Genomic DNA, 22,193 nt, shown 5'->3' with positions numbered 1-22,193 from the left:
TTCGCTCTCTTTATTGCTACAAATCCATCTCATATCTGGCCTGAAGAGAACTCTTCACAGAATCACAGTGCAGAAGAGGCCCTTCAGCCCATCAAGTCTGCACCGACACGTGAGAAACACCTGACCTACCTACCTAATCCCATTTATCAGGACTTGGCCCATAGCCTTGAATGACCTTCCTAATAATTCCAAACCAGGAAAGAGAATCTTTGGATTTACATAGCACAAACTTAACTTGCATTGGAACTCTGTTCTCATTGAAGAGAGGCCAAGGCCAAATCACCCTTTGTTATTTCAAACTCAGTCACAAAAAACTATTTTCAAGCTAAAATTGACACCTACCAGAAATTCCCAGCACCATGAATCAAACATTGGGACAATCTACCTTCCTATCAATTTCATTTATCTCCTCTTTTAGACTGTACAAAGCCACAAAAAAATATTGGGATACCTTGGAGAGTCAGAACTTGATGAGGAGACATGCTACCTGGGAAGAGATAGTGAGAGGGAATGAGAATAAAAGGCTGTGTTGCCCAGACTATTTAGTATAAAACTAATAATATGGGTATATAAGGCTTTGATGAGACCAACATGGAGCATTATGCATCATTTTCAGTCTCCTCGCCTGAAGAACAACATTTTGGCTGTGGGTAAGAGTTCAGAGAAGAGAAACAAGATTTTCTCTGACCTAAGTGCACTGAGCTATGAAGATAGATTTCATGCCTTGGGTTTGAATTTGCTGGAAAGGTGTAGATTTAGGGGAGATCTTATTCAGGACTTTGAAACTAAGGGCATTGATAACATGCAAGTAGACAAAGGTAAAAACAGAAAATACTGGAAATTTTCAGCAGATCTGACAGCATCTGTGGAGAGGACAAATTAACATTTAAAGTCAATGATCGTTCATCAGAACAATTGGAGGTGATGGTTTGTGAGTTAGCCTGGAGCACAGTTGTGCAGAGCCAGAAGTAAGGGCTGATGTCTTCCAGTCCTCCGAGAAGGCATCAGATGCATTTTGAGATCACAGCAAAAAGCAACATTTGAGTAATAAAAAAGTCAGAGCAGAATTTTTAACAGTGGTTTCTTGAATTGGCCATGGATAATGTGGGGGGTGGGGGGGTGATGGGAGATCAAACAGGGGCAAATACAGTAATTGCTCCAGTAAAAAAAAAAGGGTAAGCATGTGATCTGTTAGTCTTTTCTCGTCTTGAGTGCGTAGCGTAACATCATTCATTGTCCAAGCACAGCGGCACAAGATCCCCAACTAAGTTTGGCAATATCATGGGAGAGAAGTGGCATAATTCTTTCGGAAATGACTGGAGTAGACATTCTGGGAATATGCTTAAAATTAATGAAGACGTTGCTGCAGTCGTTCCTCAGGGTAGTGTCCTAGGCCAAACCTTCTTCAACTGTTTCATCAATCACCTTCCATAAGGTCAGAAGAGGGGCTATTCACTGATGATTGCAGTGTTCAGTACCATTCAGAATTTCTGATATTGAAGCAGTCTGTGCCCACATGTAAGGGAAAATCTAACCATCCCCCTTGACATTCAATGGCATTACCTTCGCTGAATTCCCCACTTATCAACATTCTGAGGGCTCCATTGATCAGAATCTGAATTGCATCAACCGTATATATATCGTGGCTACAAGAAGCTGGGAATTCTGCGATGAGTATCTCATCTCCGGACTTCCCAAAGCCTGTCCAGCATCTACAAGGCTTAAGTCAGGAGTGCGATTGAATACTCCCCACTTGGCTGGATGAGGGCAGCTCCAAAAACATTCAAGGAGCACAACACCATCTAGGAAAATGTAGACTTCTGGATCAGCAGCCCATCCGCTACCTTCAACGTTCACTCCCTCCATCACCGGTGTACAACGGCAATAGTATGCACCATCTACAAGATGCACATCAGCAACTCTGACTCCTTTGACAGCACCTTCCAAACCCGCCACCTCTCCTACCTAGGACAAGGGCAGCAGGCACATGGGTACACCACCACCTCCAAGCTCCTCTTTAAGTCACTCAACATCCTTACTTTGAACAATATTGCCGATCCTTCACTGTTGTTGTGTCAAAATCCTGAAACCCAATTCCCAACAGCACTGCAGGTGTACCTACACCATCAGGGCTCAAGATGGCAACTCACCACCAGTTCTCATGGGCAATAAATGCTGGCTTTGCCATTAACACACACAATTTAAAATTAATAAAAAACAAGGATGGGTGCCAATGAATAAACTTGCCTCAGTACCTTACAAATCCAAAATTTGACTGTACATTTCACTCTGATGACAAAAGGTGTATTAAAAATATGAAAGAAATGTATATTTGTTTCCCCTAGGATATCCTACAAATATCAATAAGCTTTACATATTCTTGTTCATTTTCATTTACACCATAGGCCTAATGATGTCGACATACGTGCTCAATGATCTGGAGAGCCAAGTTATAAACTATCAGTGAGATAAGGAGAGGCTGTCAGATGGTGATTAACTAGATGACAGGTTGAAGGTGATTGGCAAAAAGGCTAGAAGCAACTCACAGAAATCTTTTTTTATGCATAAGTTATGATTTCGAACGCATTACTTGCAAGGGTGGTGGACTGTCACCTTCACAAGGGAATTGAGGGGGAAAAGTTACAGGGCGATGGGAAAAGAGCAGAGGAGTGGAATTCTCTTCATACCTCTACCGAGGAGCCAGCAGAGGCATGGTGGACAGACTGCCCCTTTTGGGGCTGTATCATACTTGAAATAATGAATTAGAATTTAGCAAGATCCCATCTCAGGACAAATTGGAGTATGGCCCTAAAACCTTCATGAGCTGGACATTTTAAAACTGAGTAATTTGCATGGCTTCTCTTCTGGATGTTATAAACTTGGGTTAAACGTCCCTCCTGGACTGTCCTAATGAGAAATAAGCAACACAAGATGTTTACAAGAGTGGATGCACACACTGTGTTTATTTCCTAAATTTTACATATACACGTCACTGAAAATTTTTTTTATTTTCAATGTATCTTCGGACAGGAAACTCTCCATGCCCATCCTACACACAACCATAAAGTAAGTGTACATTTTGTTTACTGCAGATGAATAGACTATTTGATCATCTTTTCACAATACCAACCCATCAAGGTTTTACTGTCCGTGTGACCAGACAGACAACACCTTGATTTGAAGTCTCTTCCAAGGATTGGCATATGTTATAATGCGGCATTTGAGTGTCAGCCTAATTAATATGGCCAGGTCCTGGTGCTGGTTAAAACCAATGACCTTCTGAATGTTACCAAGTGAGCCACGCTGATAAAGGTATCTCCCTTAAAACGTTTCAGATTACGGGGCCACTTCAGTAGAATAAAATCCCTGCAATATTTAAGTGATTTTTCTTCCACAGTCTACATGTTAGAAAAACAAGTTTTTTTATAGGAGCCATTAAGCTTTATTGCTTCAAACTATCAAAACATTGAAGAAAAGTTTTGACACACATGCATCTGACTTATCGGCACATTTATAGGCTCTGATTACATTTAAAATGTTTCCAAAATGGGAGGTGCAGTTTTGCTGAGATTTAGTGCACTCAAAAGTGTAAAGGCGTTTGGCTGGGGAAAAAGCTGGATCTATTAAAGAACCAAAGGGAAATCTACATGTAGACACAGGATATGGCTAAAAAGTGTTAAATGAGTACTTGCACCTGCCTTCAGCAAGGAAGCTGATGATGTGAAGATTACATATTACATAGGCTATATGGCACAGAAACAGGTCTTTCGGCCAGTCTATGCTGACATTTATGCTCCACTTGAGCCTCCTCCAATCTTTCTCCATCTAAATCTATGATCATAACCCTCTATCCCTTTATCCCTCATATGCTTACCTAGCCTCCCCTTAAATGCATTTACCTGTATACTATTCGCTTCAAACGTTTACTGTGGTAGAGATTCTCAGCACTCTTTGGGTAATTAAGTTTCTTCTGAATTTCCTATTGGATTTCTTTGTGACTAACTTACATTGATGACCTCCAGTAATGCTCTTCTCCACAAGAGGAAACATTTTCTCTATATTCTGCTCTATCAACATTCCACTTTATCAAAATCTTTCATAATTTTAAAGACTTCTACTAGGCCACCCTTCAGCCTTTCTTCAAGAAGAAAAAAAAGAGGCCAAGAAGTCAATCCTTTCTTGATATATACCCATGCATTTCTGGCATCGTCTTTGTAAATCTTCTCTACACTCTCCAATGTATTTAGATCCCTTTTATAAAATGGTGACCAGAACTGCACACAGTACACTTAAGTGTGGTCTAACCAAGGCTTAATACGGGTTTAGCATAACTACCCTACTTTTCGATTCTATCCATCTAGAAACAAAGCCCAGTGCTTGATTTGCTTTATGGCCTTGCTAACCTGTGGTGTAACTTTTAGTGATTGATATATTTGTAGTTCAAGATCCCTTTTTCTTCTAATTCGACACCCACATTCTAACTAAGTGACCTACCTATTCTTTTTATAGTTTACACCAAAAGAGGGGAGATTTTATGGATTGTAATAGAAGAGAAGACGTACTAAAAAGATTGAAAGTTGGTAAGTCACTTGGTCCGGTTGGAATGTATCCTAGATTGCTAAAAGAAACGAAGATAGAACTTTCAGAGGCATTGGTCACAGTCTTTTAATTGTCACTGGATATAGTAACTGGAAGGTTGCTTACTTAAGGCCACTATCCAAAAGAGGGGAGGGTTAAACCAGTAACAATACACCATTCAGCTTAACATTTGCAGTGGGGAAGTTATTGGAAACCATTATCATGCATAAAACAAATTTTCATTGGGTTAATCAGAGGGCCAGCATGGATTTGTTAATGACAAATTCTGTCTGACTACCTTGGTTGAGGTTGAATTCTTTGATAAGGAAACAGAGAAGGTTAAAGGTGGCAGATGGTTAAAAAAACACATGGGTTTCTTGGGTTTATGTATAGAGGCATAGAATATAAAAGTAAAGAAATCCGTGCTCGAACTTTATAAATCACTGGTATACCCTCAGCCACAGCACTGTGGAGAATTGTCGGGAGCCTTAGAAAGGGCACAGAGGGGGTTTACCAGGATATTACCAGCGATGAAGGACTTCAGTTATGGTCAAAGATTGGAAAAGTTAAGACTGTTCGCCTTGAGACAAAATTGTTTTTCCCACTCAACTGTTGTCAGGATCTGGAACTTTTTACCTGAAAAGGTGATGGAAGCTGATTCCATAAATAATTTTTCAATGGAGTTGGCCATGTATTTGAGGGTGAGGAACATGCAAAGTTACAGACAAAAATCAGAAATAAGGGATTAAACACAACTGCTCTTTTAAAGGGTCAACAGGGGCATGATATGCTGAATGGTCTCCTATGCTGAAAGATTCTATGATTTATGTTCAGTACCTCAAAGCAGGGATTTCTAATCTGAAACAAAAGCAAAATACATCAGACACAGAAAAACTGAAATAAAAACAAAATGCTGGAACTACAGTAAACTTGGTCCCAATTGTTTCCTTTTCTCTTTCTTGATTTTGGACTTACTCATTTTTGACCCGTTCATCATTCTACCATTCACACTTCCTCTGGACATGTTTTGTTTCTTTGCTTGTCCATCTACATTGTCCCTTTGGCCTTGTACCACCAACTCTTTTGTTATTTAATCTCCACTGTCTTGCATCCTATCACAGACCTTCCCTTTTGCTCTTTTTCCCACCCGGCCCCCCACCCCTTTACATGCTTAAAAGCTATTTCTAGCTTTTCCCAGTTCTGCTAAAAGATCATTGATCTGAAACGTTAACTATTTCTCTCTCCACAGATGCTGCCAGGCCCAGAGTATTTCAGTATTTTCTGTTTTGACTTCTAATCTGAGCTGTTGGGCATGGTGATGCCAAAGGCGGTGCCAAAGACACTGTGGAAGAACGGCCCCTCTTCTGCCCCAGGCATGCATAAAGCTCCTGCCATCCTTGTGTGTGTTTATCTATAGAAGAAGCTAATCCAACATATGTGGGGCAAATTCAATGAATCATTACAGAAACACCATCTTCCAAATATTCACTATTGAATGTTTTCTTCACTCTGATCACTCAGGCAAATGAGAAGGAAAAAAATTAAATTGTTCTCAATGTTATTTTTAGGATCTCAGCAATTTGTGACTGAGTGTGTGAAACATTCATACTGAACAGCACAGTTAGAGAGATTGGCCTTCTAAACTTGCATCATTCCATGGGAAAGCACTGAGTTTCATAAAACTAGAAGAAGTCATTAGTGGTTCCTGGTCTGGTGTCACATTAGGTTTATCACACCAGAAACATACTATGCTGCCTTAATTTTTCCTATTGCATATTGGTAACAGGATGTGAAGTCCATCTGGCAACACTTCTTTATGAAGATTCTGCCAAGACTAACTAACTTTTCCGTCATTTTCCCACGTCCTTTCCTGCAGTTCTCAACAGTATTCTTGAAAACAGAATAAACAATTTGAAGAAAATGATACTGGCAGACTTGAGGAGATTTTGGGGATCTATTCATATCTCCAGCTGCTTTTCCAATATAAATCGACTCACGCTGTTATATGGAAACAAAATGTTCAAAACAAAGGCGCTGAAGTTCCTTGGCCCGCCTAGGATGGTCCAGCAGCCCAATTGTGTCTGGGAAGGAAATATGACAGGACTTGCTAATGCCAGGTCTCTGAAGGTCTAGCAGCAAAATTTCTGCCCGTCTCTGAAGTCTTGGCAATGAAAAAGGCAGGTCCACTCAGATAACATCATTTGCTGGATTTCTGACAGCTCTCACCTCCTGAGGTCCAAGTATAGTTGACTCCATACCATGGAGCAACAAATTGGGTCCCCTTAGTGTTCCTAGCTTGGGCCACGACTTGGAAGACACCAGAAAATTACAGGGTGCCAAATTTCAATTTACCCTCTGATGCAAGGGGTCGATTCAACATTTGACAGAATTTTTGAAGTGGTTCCACAGATTTTGCTCTCAAATGTCACATTGAAAGTGAGTTCCAAAAAGGCGCTGATACTGGTGTGGACACCTGCTTAACTCACTCAAAATTGTTTTAGCCCACAAATTGGGGTGCGTCGGTACCTCCTTCAAGTGGCACAATGCAATACCCATTCCATCTAGATTATGGTAGAGGAAAGGTGATTTGGGATATTAAGGGACAATGTCTTATCCAAATGCTGAAGTTGATCTTGTGTGTAACAGGGAAGCAGGGGGAGATGGAAGGGAAGATGACAAGATCTCATGTACTGTGGCTGTGCTGGTGATGTAACAGATGGAGGAGTTTTACAGCCTTTCCTGCATCTTGTGCATTTGAATGGAATCTTTCCTGTGTGGTCGTCCTGATGGCTCAATAAGTTGCGCGCATGACTTGTGCGTACGCTTGAAGCCCTTCTCACACCCAGCACGTTTATGCGGCCACTCTTCTGTGTGTAAAGTCTGGTGCTGGATGAGATTTGATGAGTTTTTGAAAACCTTTCCACATCCAATGCAATGACAGGGGCTGTCACCTGTGTTGACATGATGTGTCACCAGCATGCTGGAGCCCTTGAACCTCTTTTCGCACACAGAACATAAGTATGGCCTCTCTCCTTTGTGTGTTTGCTGATGCTTCAGCAGGGACGAATGCTGGTTGAACTCCTGCCTGCGCGTGGAGCACTTCTTCACATTGTGTATACGCTTGTGGATCATTAGGTTGTGAGACTGACGGAACATCTTGCTGCAGAAGGTACATTTATACGGCAGCTCTCCTGTATCAATCCGCTGGTGTTTCACCAAATTGGAGTCCTGCTTGAACTCCTTCCCATGTTCGATTGGTTTCTCTCCAGTGTGCGTGCGGCGGTGAGTCACCAAGTGGCGTGACAGCTGGAACCCCTTCCCACATGTGCCACACTTATAGGGCCTCTTGTCAGCATGTGTTCGCTTGTGCATCACGAGTGTGGATGACTGGCTGAACTCTTTCCCACACGTTGAGCATTGAAATGGCTTCTCTCCTGTGTGAGTACGCTGGTGCGATACTAGATGGTGAGAGTAAGTAAACCCTTTGTCACACATGTTGCACTTAAATGGCTTCTCACCACTGTGAATGCGCTTGTGCCGGGACAGATTAGACGAGTCATTGAAACTCTTTCCACAGTCGGAGCATTTGAATGGCTTCTCTCCTGTGTGTGTGATCTCATGTTTACGAAGGCTGGATGGGTGATTGAATTCTTTCTCACAGACACGGCATTTGAAAGGTTTCTCTCCTGTGTGGACCAACAGGTGCAATTTGAGGTGTGAGTATTTGTTGAAGCTCTTACCGCATTCAGAACAGATAAAGAGCTTCAGTTTATCTTGGGAACGCTGCCGATGATCTGGCCCTTTGGAAAAGTTCAATTTGTTCCCCTTTTGGCAGATCTCAGTTGACTGAAGAACAGAGTCTGATTCCTGTGTGTTCTCCATCAGTATTGTCAGAATCTCCTAAAACAAGATGGATAACAATTACTGTCTTTCAAAAGTTACAGTAATTTCTAATTATTACGATTACAGTGTAGGGTGATTTAATGCATGTTAAGAGTTCTGCCCAATTAGAGTGATAAGTACAGGGGGACTGTCTCACTCATCAATTGTTTTCTTTTGTCAACCTTTTCTTTTCTCTCCAACCCCCCAAACCCCATCAAGACACTGACTCCTGGCGTATGTTCTTTGGGCACCAGCCATCCTCCGTTACCTTGACAAACCAAGTATCCATTCTTCATGTATGTTTTGAATGAATAGCCTTTGGACACTATCACAGAAGAAATCACAGCCATGCTCAATTAGGAATTAGCACATGACAAAGCCCAGTTGACTCTGTAAAGCCCTCTTTACTAACATCTGGCGACTAGTGCAAAATTGAGAGAGCTACCCAACAGGCAACCTGATATAGTATACCTTAGAACCAATGTTCCAGACTCCTTCATCACCACCCCTGAGACATGTCCAGTCTCACCAGTAGACCAGACTTACCAGAGTAGGGTCACAGTCATATAGTCAGGCAAGGGTGGCCCTGGGAATCCTCAACATCAACTCCATAAAGTTTCATGACTTCAGATCAAATATGGGCATGGAAACTTCCTGATTAGCACCAGTGCCATAACTCAGCTGATATATCGGTACTCCTTCTTCTAGCAAACACCACTAGTAGAAAGCACTGAGGAAAGCAAGGGCACAGAATGCACTCTAGTTTGGGGCCTTCAACATCCATCACCAAGAATGTCCTGATACTGACTGATCTGAGAGTCCTGAAGGACAAAGCAGCCATTCTGGACTTGCAGCAAGTGGTTGGAATGGAATAACCTACTTGACCACATCTTCACCAATTTACATGCAGGACATATGTCTATCTATGATAGTATTGGTAGGAGTGACCATTGCAGAGTCCTTGTGGAGACAGAACCCCATTTTCACATGGAGAACATTTTTCAAAATGAACTGAAAGGCTAAACACCAGTATAAACTAGCTAGGTCAATTCTCTGCTGTATATTCTATGTGCAGGATTAGCTGTAGCTACAACACAGGACTTCATACATGCTAAACAGTTGAAGCAGCATGGTAAGCAATCCTAAATCAGGACCAAACAAAAGCAAAATACTGCGAATGCTGGAAATCTGAAATAAAAACAGAAAATGCTGGAAAAGCTCAGGTCTGGCAGCATCTGTGAAGAAACAGAATTAACGTTTCGAGTCCGTATGGCCCTTCTTCAGAGCTAAACAGAAGTAGAAATGCGATGATATTTATACTGTGTAAAGGGGGTGGAGCAGGTGAAGCTGGATAGGAGGTTAGCGATAGGTAGGAGCTAAGAGGAGATTGACAAAGATGCCATGGACACAAGACAAAGGGAGTGTTAATGGTAGTGCTAAGGGCTGAAGGTGGTGCTGATAGTGGCATAAAGGTGAAAAAACAGAATGTGTGAATAGCAGAACAAGGGTCAGCACTGTGTGAAAGAACAATATGGAACAAGTAACAGATGGCCCTATTAGGAGTGGGGTGGGGGGAGGGGGCAGTGGTTGGGGATAAAGGATAATAAAAAGGGAATAAAAAAGGAATAAAACAATGAATGAATAAATAAATAAGCGGATAAAAAATAAAAATAAATTTTAAAAAAGGGATTTGAAAGGGGCGAAGATAGAGGAGAGTGTTTGTGGTCTGAAGCTGTTGAACTCAATGATAAGCCCAGAAGGCTGTAAAGTGCCTAATCGGAAGATGAGGTGCTGTTCCTCCAGTTTGCATTGGGCTTCACTGGAACATTGCAGCAGGCCAAAGACGGACATGTGGGCATGAGAGCAGGATGGTGAGTTGAAATGGCAAGTGACAAGAAAGTCTGGGTCATACTAGCGGACAGACCAAAGGTGTTCCGCAAAGCAGTCACCCAGTCTGCGTTTGGTCTCCCCAACATAGAGAAGACCGCATTGGTCCACTGTATTCACTGCTCCCAAACTGAAGGAGGTGCAAGCGAAGCACTGCTTCACTTGAAAGGAGTGTTTGGGCCCTTGAACGGTGAGGAGGGAGGAGGTAAAGGGGCAAATGTTGTAACTTCTGCGATTGCATGGGAACGTGCCATGGGAAGGGGGTGAGGTGATGGAGGAGTGGACCAGGGTGTTCCGGAGGGAATGGTCCCTACAAAATGCTGACCGGGGGCAGGGTGAGGGGAAGATGTGCTTGGTGGCGGCATCATGCTGGAGTTGACGGAAATGGCGGAGGATGATCCTTTGAATGCGGAGGATGGTGAGGTAAAAAGTGAGGACAAGGGGGACCCTATCATGGTTCTGGGAGGGAGGGGAAGGTGTGAGGGCAGAGGCACAGGAGATGGGATGGACATGGTTGATGCCCTGTCAATCACAGTGGGTGGAAAACCTCGGTTAAGGGAGAAGAAAGACATGTCAGAAGCACAGTTTTGGAAAGTGGCATCATCAGAACAGATGAGATGGGGGCAAAGAAATTGAGAGAATGGGGTGGAGTCCTTACAGGAATGTAGTCGAGGTAGCTGTCGGAGTCGGTGGGCTTGTAATGGATATTGGTGGACAGTCTATCAACAGTAATGGAGACAGAGAGGTCAAGGAAGGGAAGGGAAGTGTCGGAGATGGTCCATGTGAAGGTGATAGAGGGGTGGAAATTGGAAGCAAAATTGATACATTTTTCCAGGTCCGGACAAGAGCATGAAGCGGCACCGAAACAGTCACCAATGTACTGAAAAAAGAGTTGTGGGAAGGGGCCTGAGTAGGACTGGAACAAGGAACGTTCCACATACCCCATAAGGAGACAGGCATAACTGGGACCCATGTGGGTACGCATAGCCACATCTTTTATTTGGTGGAAGTGAGACAAACTTAAGGAGAAATTGTTCAGTGAGAGAACAAGTTCAGCCAGATGGAGGAGAGTGGTGGTGGATGGGGATTGTTTGGGCCTCTGTTCAAGGAAGAAGTGGAGAGCCCTCAGGCCATCCTGGTGGGGGATGGAGGTGTAGAGGGATTGGACATTCAAGGTGAAGAGAAGGAGGTTAGGGCCAGGGAACCAGAAATTGTTGATATGACGTGGGGCATCAGATGAATCATGGATGTAGGTGCGAAGATACTGGACAAGGGGAGAGGGAATGTAGTCAAGATAGAAAGAAACGAGTTCCGTGGGGCAGGGACAGGCTGACACAATCGGTCTACCGAGACAGTCCTTTTTGTGGATTTTGTGAAGGGCTAAAGCTCTGCACTCTTGCTTCATCCAGTTGTGAATGGTGATGGATAATGGGAGGGGGCGATTCCACAAACATTCCCACCCTCTCTCTGATCAGTTCATATTTTTCTAAGTGTTCAGTTACTCTGTCCCTAATAACAGATTCTAGTAACTTCCCCATAATAGACCTATTATTTATTCTTTCTTGGGATGTGGGCGTCACTGACAAGGCCAGCATTTGTTCCCCTTCCCTAACTGCCCTTGAACTGATTGGCTTGCTAGGCCATTGCAGGGGGCAGTTAAGAGTCAACCACATTTCTGTGGTCTGGAGTCACATGTAGGCCAGACCAGGTAAGGACAGCAGATTTCCTTTCTAAAGGACATTAGTGAACCAGATGGGTTTTTACGACAATCAATGGCAGTTTCATGGTCACCATTACTGAGACTAGCTTTCAATTCCAGATTTTTATTAATTGAATTTAAATTCCACCAGCTGCCATAGTGGGATTTGAACCCAGGGCATTAGTCCAGTGACATTACTACTACGCCACCATCTCACTCTAGATGTAAATATTAACAGCTCTATAACTTTCTGGTGTCTCTCTCCCACCCTTCTTAAATAATGGAGTGTTAGTGGTAATTTTCCAATTCAATGGGACAATTCCAAAATCAAGAGTGTTTTGGAAGGTCATGGCTATATCAGACTAAGTAGACCAACCATATAACAGGAATCTGGCAGAGGCTGAGTGTTCTGTGTGACCACTAGCTTACCTCCTGATTCTTCAGTGTCTTCACCATCTATAATGCTCATCAAGAATGTGAATGGGTGCTTACACAACAAAATTTATCAAGTATGATATCAGCTAAGATGAAGCCTGGTTGATTGACAATGATCTCTATAACCACCACTGTGGCTGCTGTTGGTACAATCCACAGGATGCACTGTAACAGCTTTCCAAAATTACCTCAACAGCACCTTCCAGCCCAATGCCACTACCACCAAGGGCATCAAGAACAGCAGGATGATGGGAACACAATCACCTCCAAGTTACAATCTATCCGGACATCAATATATATTGCTGTTCCTTCATAAGAACATAAGAAATAGGAGCAGATAGTAGGTCCCTTGAGCCTGCTCCAGCATTCAATATGATCATGGCTGATCTTCTGCCTCAACTCTACTTTTCCACCTGCTCCCCATACCCCTTGATTCCCTGAGGCTCAAAAAATGTGCCTATTGCAGCATTAAATTTACTCAACAATGGAGCACCCACGACTCTCTGGGGTAAAGTGTGCCAAGATTAGCAACTGAAGAAATTTCTCATGTCTATTGACCATGTTCTGGATTCTCCAGCCAGAGGAAACAACGTCTCAGTGTCAACCCTGTCAAGTCCCTTCAGAATCTTGTATGTTTCAATGAGGACACCTTTCATTCTTCCAAACTCCAGAGAATACAGATCCAATTTTCCCATCAGAATCTTGCATGTTTCAATGAGGACACCTTTCATTCTTCCAAACTCCAGAGAGTACAGATCCAATTTTTTCAGCCTCTCACTATAGGACAACTCTCTCACCCCAGGAGCTAATTTAGTGTACCTTAGCTGTACCGCCTCCAAAAGGCAACTTTATATTTCTTTCGATAGAGACCAAAACTGCGCATTGTGCACCAGGTGTGGCCTCATTAAGGCTGCAAACAATTGTCATATTCCTTGTTTTTTACTCCAGTCCCCTTGCAATAAAGGTCAACATGCCATTTGCCTTTCTAATTGTTAGCTGTTATCTGCATGTTGTGTTCTTTGTAAGAGTACCCAAGTCCTTCTGAACATCAACAGTTAAAAGTTTCATTCCTTTTATAAAACATTTTATTTTTACTACCAAAGTGAACTTCTCCACATTATCCAATATCTGCCACTCTGCTTCCTGTCCATTAACCAAATCTCCATCCATGTTTCCTCGCGACTATGTCTGGCTAACTGGCCTGTAGTTCCCAGTTTCCTCTCTTTCTCCCTTCATATTACATTTGCTAACTTCCAATCTACTGGGGCCATTCCAGAATCTAGGGAAATTTTGGAAAATCAGCTAACTCAGCACAGAAAAGTGAATTAGACTTTGAGAGTTCTTCCCAAAATTAAAGTAACTGTGGTTGGCAAGTTAAAGCTAAAATAGCAAAAATGTTTAGGCCCACCAAACAATTTAAACATCCTTCCTGTATTAAGTAGCAATGACAGTAGAAACACTCCTTTCTTGAACAGTGGTGTCACATTTGCTCACTTCCAATTCCAATCCACTGGGGCCAGGGCAATTTTGGAAAATCATTACCAGTAAACCAGCTATCTCTGTAGCTCCCTTTTTTGGAACCCTAGGATGCAGGTCATCAGGTCATGGGATTTGACAGCTTTTGGATCTAAAACTTTGTCCCATAAGTTTCTCCAATAATTTTTATCTGCTGATACTAATTACTTTAATTTCCTCCCTCTTATTAGCCCCTTACTAGTCCATTTCATATTAAGATGTGCCCTGCCCAGACTCTCCATCTTCTCCTAAGTACATTCAGCAAATTTCTTTGTTTACTCTCCTCTGCACATTATCATTTGTTACGATTTCTGTCCAGCAGGTCATTTCCATTCTCCTCATCCACATTTTAAAGCTATTTAACAAGTTCAATGCCTTTTCAATGAGGTCCATGTCTCACATCCATACAAAACAACACTGAAAATCAAGCTCTTAACAAGTCGCTTCTTGAGTTACTAACTCAGCCTTCTGGTTAGCAAAAGTCTCCTCTTACGAAATACAACCTTTCCCATTGTTACCCTTGCTCTTATTTCTTTGTTGCACCTTCCATCTGCAGATATTAAGCTTCATAAATACTTGAATTCTTGCACCTTTTCTAGTTCTCTTCCTTCTATGAATATTTCTTGGTGATTTGGAGATAGGCATTATGATTAAGATTAAGATGTTATGGAGGGAAAAGTTCAAGTAAAAAGAGGAAGATGAAGGAAGAGAATATCAAATTTGGTAGTACAGAACTTGAGTACTGCTAAAAAAACATGAGATACATGTCTAAGCTTTTCGTCCTGCACTCATCAGGACACTCGCAAGATATAGGGGGAATATAAGGGGAAAGGCAGCAGTTTATACTGTATGTGACGAGACTGGCGTTGCCATGGAGAATGCACCATTGGCTGACTAATAGTTAACTGCCAAGCATTGTTTGAAATTTAAACCAGGCAGCTGGAGCCTGATTCGTCAAGGCATTGCCCTGAGGAATGAGTCAGCGAATGGCTGTGACTTATTTAGTTTAGCTGAAACAGGCGCAATGTATGTGCATGTTCTTTCTGTCTGCAAGGAACAGGGCCCTGTGTATTAATATTTGTAGCTTCCAGTACATGCAAATACACCACACTGCCAGCCCGACTGACAATTTTAAATTGATTGTCAGCGTAATTCTTATTACACTGAGGATTATTTAGCAAATGTTGTCCAAACGCGGAATCATGTCTAATATTGGACACCGTGTTTTGAGTTTTGCAAGCACGGGGTAGTTAGGTACGGTCTGTACACTGCTCGTTGCAAACAGTGGCTGGGACATGCTGATATGATCCGCCAGTCTTCGGATTGTAAAGCCTACATACCTAGCATCAAATTGGCACTGAAGTTCATACACCATAACCTCTGATAGGCACAACCTCTTTTGGCTTGATGGCAGCATCTTGTTAGTGGCAAATACCACTTGTGCTCCATAGTAGCAGCATGAAACAGCTAACTTCAGTTGTTGCTCAACTTTTAAGATACCTTGCCCTTCCAGGGAAATCTGAGGTAGACTGGGCACTTCAGGGCCGAAAATGACGGTCTTAGGCCCGTTCATGAGCTTGCATGATACACAGCGCAAAATGATCTGATCAGGGTAACCATTATCCTGCAGGATGCTGTTGACGTGCCCTGTTTCAGCATCAATCTTGATAGTGAGCAAATGGCTCAGGCCCTATTTAAAGGTTGCCGAAAAGACCAATCTTATCGTGCATGGTACAGTAAGAATCCCAACACATATATTGACCAGTGAAAGTAGGCTTGCGTTAGACCATGGTAGAGAATCCCCTGGCAGATTTCTCAACAACTGTGTCAAGGAAGGGGAGTTCATTCCACATACACGGTGAAGGACTCCTTCACATTTGCAAAGACCATACACGACTTGCATATCGATAGCAATGTTGTGTCCATGTGCTCACTTGACATTGCTAGCCTATTCACCAATATTCCACTTAAGGAAGCCATAGGTATTTGCACTGCAGCACTGTATCATGGCAATCTAGACCTGCCACCATTGCGTGAATCGGTATTCAATGAACTTATGAACTCGGCAACTTGCGCAGTTGAGTTCAGTTTTAATGACACCATGAATGCCCAAATAGATGGTATTGCCATGGGATCCCCTTTAGGCCCAGCTCTCACAAACATCTTTGTTAGGTTCCATGAGAAACGTGTCTTTGATGGAATGACACCAAGCCTTCTACCCTTCGCATATTTTTGATTTGTGGATGATACATTTGCTATATTTAAATCTGCAGCTGCATGTAACAATTTCCTTACACGTCTTAATGGGCTCCATCCTGCGCTCACCTATGAAATGGAGCAGACAAGTAAACTCCCCTTTCCTGACATATCAAAAATTGGTATCTCAAAAAGTTGAGCAACTGCTGAAGCTAGCTGTTTCACACTGCTACTATGCAGTAGCGACACTGTCACGACTCACTGGGGATAGTGCACTGTAATATCAAGACCCACTGTTCCCCAAGCCGTAACAAATGTGAAAAGTTTGACCAAATCACCAGATTGCCCCAATTCTACCTAACTGTTTAATTTAGGTTAACAGAATACGAGCACCAGGTTTGTAACCTTAATAAGTAAATAACTGTTTATTGATCAAGCTGTCGTTAACCAGCGGCAAAGTACAGAAATCTACAAACTGCTAACTTCTAACATTATAACTTAAACTCTACCCTTTCTTAAATCCCCATACACATACACAAAACATGAATTTTAAGAGTGGGATAAAACAGTTCAATAGCATCAATCCGGAGTACAGGATTCGATCGGTTGATATTGATCGATGTCTTTCAAATTCCTTTCAGCTCTTGTTGATGACAGGAAGTGGTCTTCCAGCACTTTCAGAATTTAGCTCACTGGTTGTGCACTTGCCTTTCAATGTATCTAAGTGATTTTTCCCTTTGCCTCTTGACAGGGGTTTTCAGAAAGAGAGCAGGTTTTAGAGATATGAGGAAAAGAGATTTTAGATGTTTTCTCTTTGCAGGCCAGGAGCTTTCTGCTCACTGCTACCACAGAAAACTTGGTCACCTGGTCAGGCACCAATTAAAATGCTGTTGGACATGTCTTTCAAACTGCAGCCATTGTACTTCTAATTCACAGTCCAACTAAAAATAAAAAGATATGTTCTTTACAACACAAATGGTATTTGCCACTAACAGGATGCTGCCATCAAGCCAAAAAGACGTTCTGCCTATCAGACAAATGAGTAATGTGGTATACGAATTTTAGTACCAGTTCGATGCTAGGTGTGTAGGCCTTACATCCCAAAGACTGGCAGATCCTATCAAACAGCATGTCCCTACTGCTGTTCGCAACGGGCAAGATACAGACCTTATCTAAACAGCCCATGCTTGCAAAACTCAAAACACAGTGTCTCTCACATTAGGTGTGAACCCATGATTAGACAACATTTGCTAAATAATCCTCAATGTGTTAAGAATTACGCTGACAACCAATTCAAAATTGTCAGTCGGGCTCGCAGTGTGGTGCATTTGCATGTACTGGAAGCTACATATATTAGTACACAGGGCCCTGTTCCTTGCAGACAAAAATATGTATACACATTGTGCCTGTTTCAGCTAAACAAAATAAGTGACAGCTATTCCTGACTCATTCCTCAGGGCAATGCCTTGATTGCCTGGGACAATCTGCCTGGTTTAAATTTCAAACAGTTAATGCTTAGCAATTAACTGTCAGTCAACATCAGTGGTGCATTCTCCATGGCAACGCCACATGCCAACCTATCAGCACTCTCTTCACATACAGTATAATTGTTGTCTTTTCCATATATTGAGTGTCCTGATGAATGCAAGATGAAAAGCTTAGTCATGTCTCTTTTTTCAGCAATACCAAAGGGAATATCAATGTTGGATGGCATGAAAATTGAAGGTTATTGGAAAATGAAAAGACTGGCATAGGACAGAGAGGCACAGAGAAGACTGAGCCAAGGGCCTGTTATCGGACAAAGCACACATGGGTTAAACTCTATTTCTGGTATTTAATTTTTGTCTTGTACTGTGAAGACAGCTATTAAATACTTGTTCAACATCTCTGATATTTCCTCATTCCCCATGGTAATTTCTCCTGTCTCTGCCTCTACGGGACGAACGTTTACTTTAGCTTTAAAAATACTTGTAAAAGCTTTTACAATCCGCTTTTATATTCCTGGCTAGTTCACTCTCCTATTTTAATTTCCTTTTTTTAAATATCTTTTTGGTCATCCTTTGCTGGTTTCTAGAGCTCTCCCAATCTTCAGGGTTATTAGTATTGTTTGCAACATTATGGCCTGTAATTTCTGGTGAAGTGGCAATTGGGTCAGATTGCCACTCTGTTCCTAGTTTCTTACCTTAAAATGAAGCAATTCCTACCGCGCCCGACCTTCCGGTTCAGGCTGGGTGAGATCACTGCAGCACAGCGGGCTTCCATAGCCAACTGTCGAGTCCAGGAAAGTCAAAGGCAAGTAAGCCATGTCCTCTTTTTTAATGGCACTAGCTGCCATAAATCAGATTAATATAAAGGTCCAGCCATTTTTGACAACTTATGCACTTCCCTTCTCCTTGTTCTAAGTGGGTAGGATTTTGGCAGGGGGGGGGGGGGGGGGGGTGCTAGAGGTCAGGTGAGGCCTGGGGAGGGGGAGTGGGGGTTGCTGGGTCAGGTCAGGTAGGGCCAGCGGGTGAAAGTTCTTGGGGGGGGGAGGGTGGGGAGTGTCGTCCCATGGGTGGTTTGGGGAGTCCTGTGGCAGCGTCAGGGAAGTCAGTCCAATAGTTACCCAGAAGCTACTAGTGGCTTTAATTCTTCTAACTTTTTCTGTCTGGCAGTCAGAACCATCCGAAGTTTGCAATTTAAATTGTATTTTCGGATAGTTCCCAGTGCAGGGCAATTGCCCAAACAAAGTTTGAATTTCCCATGCATTTGCCATGCAATCCTTACCTGGGAACTTCCAGGGAGTGGGGAATCCCCAGCACATCTTTGGGTTAATCCCCGGATACACTGCCCTGGAGCTTGGCAGTTACGGGCCTTAAAGTCTCATCCTTTAATCTCATACTAACTCTCTAGTAAGCCACAGGTGGATCTTTCCCCAATGGGATGTATTTTTGTTGAAAATTTTTAATAACTTCTTTAAATGTTTCCCACTGTTTATGTACTGCCATTTCTTGTGGTCTATTTATCCAATTAACCTTAGCCAGCTTTCCCCTCATACCTACATAATTGGCTATTTTGAAGTTTGAAATTTTTAGTTTTGAACTCAAGTATGTCGCTCTCAAATTTAATGCGGAATTCAATTGTATTATGATCACTTTTTCCCCACAGGACCTTTTACTGTGAAATTACTAATAAAGCCACCCCTCATTACATAATACTAGATCTAAAACTGCTTCTTTCCTACTTGGTTCCACAATGTATTCTTCTGGGAAGCTATTGTGAAAGCATTCCACAAATTCATTTCCCAGTTTACTTTTGTCAATTTGATTTGTCCAATCTATAAGATTAAAACCCCACAATTATTACATTGTCTTTGATACAAGCTCCAATTATTTGTTACTTAATGTCTATCCTATTCTGAGACACGATCCTTTCTTACTACTGCCCTTATGTCATCCTTTATCAGGGCAACCTTGGCCTTTTCCATGCTACCTGGCTTTTTGAAATGTTGTGCACCCTGGAATATTTGTTTGCTGACCCTTGGTCACCTCACAACCATATCTCTGCGATGGCGATCATATCAAACCAATTTATCTCTATTTGTGCCGCTAGTACATCTATCTTGTTACAAATGCTATGTGCATTCAAATAAAGAGTCTTTTTTTTAACCACTATTCTTTGGTTGGACCTTATTTGCTGGTGCACTGTTACCATTAAACTCTGACCCTTCTTGTTCCACTATGCCTGTCTTTACCCAAATTACTGCACTGCTCCTCAATTTTTCTTTTTGATTTCCAAATTTCCCTTCACCTGACTCCTCAAACCCTGCTTTTAGATTAGTTACATGATTCACCAGCACACTGCTCCCAGTCTGGTTTAAGTGAAGCCCCTCCCACTGGAATTGCTCCCTCTTTCCCCAGTACTGGTGCCAGTGCTCCACGAGTCAAAATCCCTACTCACGCCACTTTTTGAATCAGGTGCTTAAGTCTCTAATCTGCTTGACCCTGTACCAATTGCAAGTGGCTCAGATAACAATCTAGAGATTATAACCTTTGAAGTTCTGAGTTTTTATTTGGACCCTACTCTTCAAACTCTCTCAGCAGGACATCATTCCTGCTTCTACCTATGTAGCTGATTCCTACATGGGCCAAGACAATTTGATCGTCCACTCCCCCAAGCTCATCTGCAGCTCTGAGATGTCTTTAAAACAGGCAGCAGACAGGCAACGCAACCTGTGGAACACCTAGTCATGACTGCAAAGAACTCTAAAGCTTTACTTAACCCACGGGGTGAGACTGCCTCCTGGGATGTGACCAGGTAACTTTCCCCCTCCCTGATGCTCCACAACGTCTGCACTTGGACTCCAGCTCAACAATTCTGAGCCGAAGTTTCTGGAGTTGCAGAATATAATTGCAGATATGGTTGCCCAGGGTCACAACGCTTTCCACAAACTCGCACGCGCTTCTGTTATATAGCACATCACCTGCCCTGCCATGGTATCCACCCTTATTCATCTGATTAGTTAAATAGCTACTGTTTTGATAAAGTTGCTGGACCAATATCCTGGAATTTCCTACGCTGCAGCATCACCAGAAGGACTCGCTCAGCTCAAGAAAGCTCACAATCAGCTTCTCAGGGCAAATGAAGTTCAGCCTTGTCAACACCAGTCACATCCCAAGAGTAAATTAATAGAAAAAAGACTAATATCCTTTCTGTACAACATCCCAGGAACAGTAATGTGATGAACGTCCAGCCACACTTTTTTTTTGGGGGGGTGGGGGGAGGGGAGAATATTTGTTGGCACGGAAATATTCAGCTACATTAGCAGAACTCCCTAACCATTGCTCTGAGAGCTGTAAAGCTGCCCCTGGGAAATCATAAAGGGCCTAGTCTGAAGGTCTCAATGCGGGGAAAGGTGAGGATCGCTGATGGGGCCGCAATCCCACTTTGTGTTGCACTGAGGCCTCAGCCACGAGTTCGAGTCCGGCAAAGTTAGACTGACAAGACCAGACCGAATTGTTAATGAACCCCTCCCCTCCCCTCCGCTCCGCTCCCCTCCGGCCGATGCGATTTAATTTCCCGGCCAAAGTCACCGGAAAGCGGTTAAAATGGCGGAGCCAGCAAACTGCCAGATGGTGGAGTGGGAAGGAGGGATCCTGCGTCCCCGTCCGAAATTAAAACTATCTTATAACGCCCGTCCCCTAACTTAAACTGTTCCTCCTCCTCCTCCCCCAGCTTGTACAGAGGCCTCACTTACCCGGGGACGCAGTCTTACCGATTTAACATCGACCTCCAATCCCTTTCTCGCCGCCTCGCCTCAAAGCGCAGGAGCTGGGAGAGCTCGTTCAGGCTGCGCGCGCACTCGGCCGCCTGCGCTCCGGAGATAGGGGACTTTCAGGAGCGCGGGGTACTCTGGGTGTTGTGCACCGCCATTTCTTCACTGCCCGGCGTCAGGATTACTCTCCATCAATATTTTTTAAAGATGTGTTAATTTCCTCCCCCCTCAAGTTAAGTGTAAATAAATTGGTTTTTAGTGCCCATAGTATGCTATATGTATGCTATAGCATTTCAAGTGCTCATCTAAATACTTCTTAAATGTTGTGAGGTGCCAGGGTCAAGGATGTCACTGAGCGGCTGCAGGACATTCTGAAGGGGGAGGATGAACAGTCAGAGGTTGAGGTCCATATCGGTACCAAAGACATAGGTAAAAAGAGGGATGAGGTCCCGAGAGCAGAATATAGGAAGCTAGGAAATGAATTAAAAAGCAGGACCTCAAAGGTACTAATCTCAGATTACTCCCAGTGCCATGTGCTAGCGAGATCAGGAAGAGGAGAATAGACCGGATGAATGCATGGCTGGAGAGAAGGTGTAGGAGGAAGGAATTTAGCTTACTGAGGCATTGGGACTGATTCGGGGGAAGGTGGGACCTGTACAGGCAGGACGGGTTGAACCCCAGCAGGAGGGGGGCCAATATCCTTGCAGGGGTATTTGCTAGTACTGTAGGGCAGGGTTTAAACTAGAT

At 43.0% G+C, this 22,193-nt stretch overlaps 1 protein-coding gene across 2 annotated transcripts; it reads right to left on the bottom strand.

Annotated features, from left to right (window-relative positions):
- Positions 1-2,934: 2,934 nt before the first annotated feature.
- On the bottom strand, positions 2,935-21,544 carry LOC144686886 (uncharacterized). 2 transcript variants are annotated; one of them, XM_078552715.1, is made up of 2 exons: positions 21,429-21,544; positions 2,935-8,478 (listed from the first exon to the last, which is right to left on the bottom strand). In XM_078552715.1, the coding sequence occupies exon 2, from the start codon at positions 8,458-8,460 to the stop codon at positions 7,306-7,308; it is 1,155 nt and encodes a 384-aa protein (XP_078408841.1). In that variant the 5' UTR covers positions 8,461-8,478; positions 21,429-21,544; the 3' UTR covers positions 2,935-7,305. The 2 variants fall into 2 exon arrangements, with proteins under 2 accessions (XP_078408841.1, XP_078408832.1); XM_078552706.1 differs by having other exon boundaries at positions 21,447-21,543.
- Positions 21,545-22,193: the final 649 nt, after the last annotated feature.

Source organism: Cetorhinus maximus, chromosome 1, assembly GCF_964194155.1.
Source record: "Cetorhinus maximus chromosome 1, sCetMax3.hap1.1, whole genome shotgun sequence".
Taxonomy (NCBI): Eukaryota; Metazoa; Chordata; class Chondrichthyes; order Lamniformes; family Cetorhinidae; genus Cetorhinus; species Cetorhinus maximus.
The sequence above is the reverse complement of the archived record's forward strand: the minus strand, read 5'-3'. Positions and strand labels throughout refer to the sequence as shown.

Bases quoted from the DNA above. Each gene is read 5' to 3' on its own strand.
- LOC144686886 (XM_078552715.1), bottom strand. From the start codon at position 8,460: ATGGAGAACACACAGGAATCAGACTCTGTTCTTCAGTCAACTGAGATC.